The sequence below is a fragment of the Octopus bimaculoides genome, chromosome 2 (genome assembly GCF_001194135.2).
Source record: "Octopus bimaculoides isolate UCB-OBI-ISO-001 chromosome 2, ASM119413v2, whole genome shotgun sequence".
NCBI lineage: Eukaryota > Metazoa > Mollusca > Cephalopoda > Octopoda > Octopodidae > Octopus > Octopus bimaculoides.
Window position 1 is genome coordinate 162,907,316 of NC_068982.1, and position 7,227 is coordinate 162,914,542.

At 34.9% G+C, this 7,227-nt stretch overlaps 1 protein-coding gene across 1 annotated transcript in view; it reads right to left on the reverse strand.

The window, feature by feature from the left end:
- The window catches only part of LOC106875273 (WD repeat-containing protein 5), a 21,217-nt gene that overhangs the window by 5,660 nt on the left and 8,330 nt on the right, over window positions 1-7,227 (reverse strand). Inside the window, exons 4-10 of the mRNA XM_014923360.2 lie at window positions 6,365-6,454; window positions 6,075-6,164; window positions 5,207-5,290; window positions 3,902-3,957; window positions 3,744-3,790; window positions 2,986-3,061; window positions 1,607-1,640 (exon numbers count right to left, since the gene is read on the reverse strand). Coding sequence (XP_014778846.1) covers window positions 1,607-1,640; window positions 2,986-3,061; window positions 3,744-3,790; window positions 3,902-3,957; window positions 5,207-5,290; window positions 6,075-6,164; window positions 6,365-6,454 — 477 coding nt within the window. The remainder of the gene's footprint in view (window positions 1-1,606; window positions 1,641-2,985; window positions 3,062-3,743; window positions 3,791-3,901; window positions 3,958-5,206; window positions 5,291-6,074; window positions 6,165-6,364; window positions 6,455-7,227) is intronic.

Sequence of the window (7,227 nt, forward strand, 5' to 3'; positions counted from 1 at the left end):
TAGCTGGTCCCTCTATTGGGTCGACATAAGGCAGGCTCTCTTTCTCCCATTCATTCTCTTTATTAAGCAATCTATCGTAGTGGCATCTCCAGACCTCTTTCTTTGCATCCTCATTTAATGCAAGCGTACCATCATCCATGCGAACACATTTCTCTCCTACAACATCACTATTCTCTCTCCTACACTGTCTTTACATATTGTATTGTCTAAGATTAGAAATTGCTATTTTCAGGCATAAAAATGGGTGTGTTGTTTACAGTTGTCTCAAAAAAAAAAAATAATAATAATTAAAAAAAAAAATCCATTACAATGCAGCATCACTTAATTAACATGAAAATCATGGAAAAATTAATTTCAAGTTATGAGAATTTCATGTTACAGCAACTTTTTCAGGAACACGCTGTTCCCATAACAAGGGGCATTCCTTTATATATATATCTTAAAATTTAGAAAGCTTTTATATATAATAGTGAATTATAAGAATATGAACACATTTCTTCTAGGTTTTCAATGTATGCAAAAAGAGTAGCTTTTTGCTAAGAGTTCAGGCTGTTGCTCCATATAAAAAGATTGACTACTGTTGCACAGAAAAAATTCCTCTTCAGGTTGTCTGACAGGGTGAATTGTCAAACAACATCCAGTTTGTTTAGGGCATCCTTTTCAGATGTGACTATCTCAGAATTGAGGCACGTGAAACCATCAACTTGATTGATGGTGTCTCCTTGATGGTGATGAATCCTTATTGATTGTGATTAATGAACTTGGTTTTACTAGGATTAACAAGTAGTCCAACATCCAAGATCTAGTAGTAACTACTACTAAATTCAGGCCACGACAGAGAGGATGTTCTTGAAGCCAAGGATTTTGAACTTACAGAGATGACATTTACATATGACCTGAGGAAACACAACTAGATCTCAAAATGCAGGGAAACAGTTGCATAATCGAGTACCTGCACACCTGGAAAACTACATTGCATAGAAACAATTGTAGCAATTTTATCTACTCATATACAACAAATGCCTAAATACAAACCTGGAAGTACATATAATATTACTACTGGATAGCACAGGATAAATCTGAAAGTGTGCAAGCTTTATACTGTACTCTACTACATTCCTAACAGAATATACCATAACTATATATATATATACATAGTCACTGTACTATATATATATATATATATACATATAGTCACTGTCTTTACGTCCATGAAAGTATGGAAAAGTGGATGATTATAATGATATATATATCACAATCATCAGGTGGACAAGATGGAGGAAGGTAGCTTCAATCTGGAAACCTGGCTTAAATCCTTGCAGTAGAGTGGACTTTGCTAAAGCCACTCAAAATACCAGGTGAATGTGTTAAAACAGGTGACAAATTAAGTCTGCCAAATAGGCCATGGTGAGAACTCACCATGGCCTACTGCAAGGCAACCAATTAAAGGCTTTTGAAATTTACTCAATCCACAAATGGATGAAAGGTAAATTTGTCTTTGGCATGATTTGAACAGAAAGCACAGAAAGTTGGAACAAATATTGTAAAATATTTTATCCAACATTCTAACCACTCTGCCAAAATTTAAGAGTAATTATGTACTTACCTTTCCTTTGCTGTAGTCCCACAACTTGAGAGTACTGAAAAATAAAATTATCAATCAAATGACTATAGCAATATTTAGTTTTATTCCTAAGATATTAAACAACCATGCAGAAGCTCCCTATGTTATAGTAGTTTGTGGCGACTGGAAAGAAATTCAGCTGATGTTTCTTGCCAAGTGGGCAAAATAGAAAAGACTGTGGCAAATGACAGAGAGAAACACAAGAGAGGATCATATATATGTGTGTTTGTGTGAGTGAGTTTCTATTTCACTCATATTTACTGGTTTGTAATGACTGGTTTCCTGATGGTGTCATTTGCTTGCAGTCCACTATGAAAGCATATCTGGGCTTACTGACATAAGCTATCTTTGCAAACAAAAGGCTCTTTCAACTTATGTCATCTGTTTCCAATTTTCCACATAAGACATGTCCAGGCTGTTTGTTGTTTCATAGACTGGGAGATTATTACCCCACTTAGAAATAAGTAGGGATGGTAAAAACAAAGGCATGCAGCAGCAAAAACACTACCCCAACGTCCACTCATCTGACCTATGCAGCAAGCATGGAGGACACCTTAAAACAATGAAGACATACATACTTCTAAAGCTGTTAAATACAGTCGAAAATGTCCAGTCTGTTATAGAGTCCACTGCACCTTTTGTCTATTAAGTACTTGGTCTAATAGACTCCATTATATTTTGTGTATGTCCAGTATTTAGTCAACCTGCAATCTTCCACAAACCATACTGCACCTTTTGTATAACCAGTATTTGGTCTACCAGAAACAACACCCATATCTTTTGTATCTAGGATCTGGTGGATCTACAATCAGCTGTACCTTTGTATAACCAGTATTTATTCTGCCTGCAACCTGCTTGACACTCCACTTTAACATTTGTGTAACTGGTATTTGGTCTGTCTAGCAGAAAACTTACTTCAGCTTTTGTGCATCCAACTTTTTTCTGTGGCTATGTAAATTGATCATTTTACAGTATTATCAGCAATAATGTGACATAGTTTTGAACAAGGTTCCAAACTGTTTGATACAGCTTACCTGAGTATAGGGATATTTGGTTGTTATTCCTAGGAGGTAGAACAACCACGAAGAAACTATGTTATAGTAGTTCGTGGACATTGGACAGAAATTCAGTTGATGTTTCTAGTGCAAGAAATATTCAAATGGCTAGTGGTAGACGCGGGGCATTATCCAATTGTTAAAAAAATATTCAACAAATAACATTATGTGGTTTGCATACATGTGTACGTGAGGATGCATGTATGTAGGGTGTGTTTCACAGGACTGAGAGGAAGTACCAATAAAACTGTAGATAGGAAGAGGCATAACACATGTGAATGCAGTGAATAGAAGAAAAATGATTACTTATCAAGTGTAGCAGCAAGAATATATTTTCCATTTGGTGAAAATTTCACAAATGATACTGGAGGGTTGTCATCATCTGTAAATATAAATTTAATCCTTATTGTGTGTGTGTATAAATATACAAAATTACAAATATATTTGCCTACCTATGTAACATAGGAATAATGAATAATGAAATGATGCAATAGAAAAGACAAACAAAAGATGCTCCACACATAAACACTATCCAAGATAAATTATAAATTTCTTTTTCAGATAAAAGAAAAAGAACAAAAGATGAATAACAAAAGAAAAAAGAAAAGAAAATATTACTTATGTCTACATTGCCCCTCCCATCCCTTTATTGTTTGCAGTGTCAGTCACTAACTACCTCTACAATATCCTGTTGAGGAGTGATATGTTTTTTGATATTGTGAAAGAGACCTATGAACAAAAGTGTTCATGTCACGATCACCTTTCTAGATACTGAGCAGCACAGACTACATTTTTCAAAGTGTGCATTTGGAAAAACAGCAGTGTTGTCTGAGAGAGATTTGGCTGCTATTTTTAGTGAGTTGAGCAATAATGTAAAGGTTCATTCATTGGCTAGATATGGGAGGTTTGATATCTTCTGTAAGTTCCATCATCATAGTAGCACAACTTGAACCAATAATAAATAAGGAGTTACATTCTGTGTGTGTATTACTGTAGATATATTAACATTTGAACTATTTCAAACTCACATAAGTAAAGAATAATCTTCCAAAATCAAAACTCACCAATTAATGTCTTTAAACACTGTCCTGATGCTGTGTCCCAGATACGACTTGAATAGAGGAGACAAACAAGAAATTAGAATGAGAACAAGAACATGAGAAATACAAAATAAAACATTTTGGTATTCCATAAGCATATTAAAAAATGTTTTCTAGCTTACCACAGTCCATCATAACTACTGGATACAATGAGGGAACCATCTCTGTTAAAATGAACCTATAAAGACAAAATGTTTCTAATTAATTTGATAAACCAATTTTCTTAACCCCCACAGTTTACAAGTGAGGTTGTGTGGTTAAGCTTACTTTCCAACCACATAGTTTTGGGTTCAGTCCCACTGCATGGCACCTTGGGCAAATGACTTCTACTATAGCCCCAAACCAGCCAAAGTTTTATGAGTGGATATGGTAATTGGAAACTGAAAAAAGTCTATTGTGCATGTGTGTGTGTGTTGTATTAGTGTTTCCTGTCGTGAAATGGCATGATTGCTGTAAACAAGAGTCACTGTCATACAAACAGTGCCCTTTGTTTCCAATCTTTTGCAAAAACATGTCTGCCTATGGGGAATATTACCTTACTAGGAACAGATGAGGGTTGGCAACAGGAAAAGCATCTGGTCATAGAAAACTTGTCTCAACAAATTCCATCTGACCCATACAAGTATGGAGAAGTGGATATTAAAACAATGGTGATAAACTTAAATTATGAAAATTAAAAGTAATAAATCATCATCATCACTGTTTAACGTCTGCTTTCCATGCTAGCATGGGTTGGACGATTTGACTGAGAATGGCGAACCAGATGGCTGCACCAGGCTCCAGTCTGATCTGGCAGAGTTTCTACAGCTGGATGCCCTTCCTAACGCCAACCACTCCGAGAGTGTAGTGGGTGCTTTTACGTGCCACCGGCACGAGGGCCAGTCAGGCGGTACTGTGAAAAATATCATTAATATAAAAAAATCTTGAAAACAAAATGTTGACTGAGTCGGTGGTGTAGGAGAACTTCAATACTAAAACATTTCTTACTCATGATTATTTTCTAAGAGTCCCTACTTGATGTTGTTAACACCATGACAACTCTGATCAGAGCAAGCTTATGGTCAAAGGCACAGATCCAATCATGAACAACCCATTTTCTTTAGATACTTTATCTAGAATTCCCTTAGCCAATATACCCTTGTCTTCTTTTGTAAAAGAGTGGATGGGTATGATTTGAAAAAGATTTGCTTGCTATTTCTAGCATATCAAGCAAACACTTAGATCTCCTTGCTGGTCTGAAGCTCTAGTTCTAATTAAGCGAAGGGTATACATACACATTAAAGAAGCATAAATTATCTATAAGTACAACACATAGTTCATAATTATTTAAAATCAGTGTTTCAGTATGGCCTTAGCTGTGACAGTTAAAAAAAGAAATAGTTTCATGGTCACTTAAGTATGTTGTTTGAAATAATAAAGATACTCACAGCTGTTACTGGGTCTGAATGAGCAGGGAGAGTCTTCAAACATTTTCCTGTCTTTACATCCCATATTCGGACACTCTCATCAAACTAGTTGAATTTAGAGAAGAGAGTTAGTTCATAGAAGTAAACTTATTTGTATCATGTATTAAATCTTTACTTTTTGAAGCAGAGGTGTGAGAGAGTGAATGATTAAGTCAGTTGATGACCAATCAACAATGGTTTTTAATTCTTCAACTGATGTAGCAAAATACATATCATTAATTTTGTTTGTCCACCCTAACAATTCATGCGAAAGTGTGAATTTTCAGAAACTGCCCAGTTGAAATCTCTGTACTGTTAAGAGAGATTAATATGCATAGTAATTTTCTGTTAACTATGGGATTGCTGGGGACAGCTGTAGTGATAACATTGCCACAAGAATAAGGAAGGAGATTCTGTTGGCAATAATTTATCTTGTGTTGTAAAAGACAGACATATTAAGGTTGTGTAAGAAGTGTGATACTGGTGAGAAATAAAGCATGCATGATCTATTCAATTTACAATGTTAATTTAAGAAGCAAAGTACAAATGAGCTGAAAGGATTGGCTGGGTATTAAAAGCATACACCAAGTTAATGCATGTAACATGTGCAAAGAGTGTGAGCTTAAGTGCAGCTAGGTATGGCTATTGAATGTGGAGAATCTATGTAATGTTAACATATAGGGGATAGAGATGGAGAAAAGAGGAGAGAGAGATATAACATCATCATTTGATGTATAAAGGAGAATTAACTGTTACTATCAACCCTTATTATTATCATTATTTTTATTATAAGCAGTAGTATTAACAAACTGTGATAAGAGAATAAAAGAAAGAAAAGATTATAACTTACTGAACCAGATACAATGAGGTTTGACTGTGGGTTAAAGTTACAACAAAATACATAATTACTATGTCCTTTTAATGTCTTCATACATTTGCCCTGAAACAAGGGGAAGAGGAAACAACAATCCTGAGTTAATGCAACATTGTAAATATTGGAACTAGACAATACTGAAATAGTATCAACCAAACTAGAAACTACAACAGCTTTGAGATTGCAATTGCAATCATTACAATTAAAGATTTATCAGTCATCCTTTAACTATTGATAACAAAAAAAAAATTATACAATTTACTTACTGAAGTCAGTTCCCATATTTTCAGTGTTTTATCATCAGAGGCACTGACAAGTAGTCGACTGTCTGTAGACCAGGCTACATCTGAAATACCCTGCAAACAATGAACTTTTGATAGTAAGCAATAATGACTGTGAATATAGCATTTAAAATCTATGCAAACACAAACATATACTTTCAAATGTGGCAGAAACATTTTTGATTCTAGCATCTTGAAGATTTGTTATTTGTAAACACTCATGAGTATAAAGAGTGTTAAACAACTTAGGTGTAATGTTGGTATTTTGTACCGTTATTTGCCAGGTACTTAACCCCAAAATGGTCCAGCCTGCCTCACTGTTACTAGGTAGCACAAGAGTAGGAATAACTCCACTACTATAAACAGTGGCAGCATCGTAAAATTGAGAAATGGTTTAACTTGCAGTGTTAGTTATATCACTACAGTAATTAACCTCAACTAAAAAATACGGCATAACTACAGAGTTGTACCCCCCAGACTTTGGAAGGTCATAACTTTCAGAAAAATGAATATTTTTTAATGAAATTTTCTATGTTTTGGAATGGGGGTGGGGGACAATTTTCGGAAATTCCAACAGAGTCCACTTAAATTCTTCTTAACTTCCAGGAAAATTAATATTTTTTCGTGAAATTTTCTACAAATATACCTTGATGTATGTACATTTCGAGCATGTAGGAATTTTGAAGGAAACAACTGCAGGTTATTTTTGAGAAGTGTTCCCCACTCGGTGGTGTTTCGGAGCAAGTCTTCCATAATTGTTTCATTTTTCTCTATTATGTGCGTATGTGCATCTGTAGATTTGTAATGAAGTAATACGCTGCTTCTGTTCTCTTCTACTTCTCTACTAG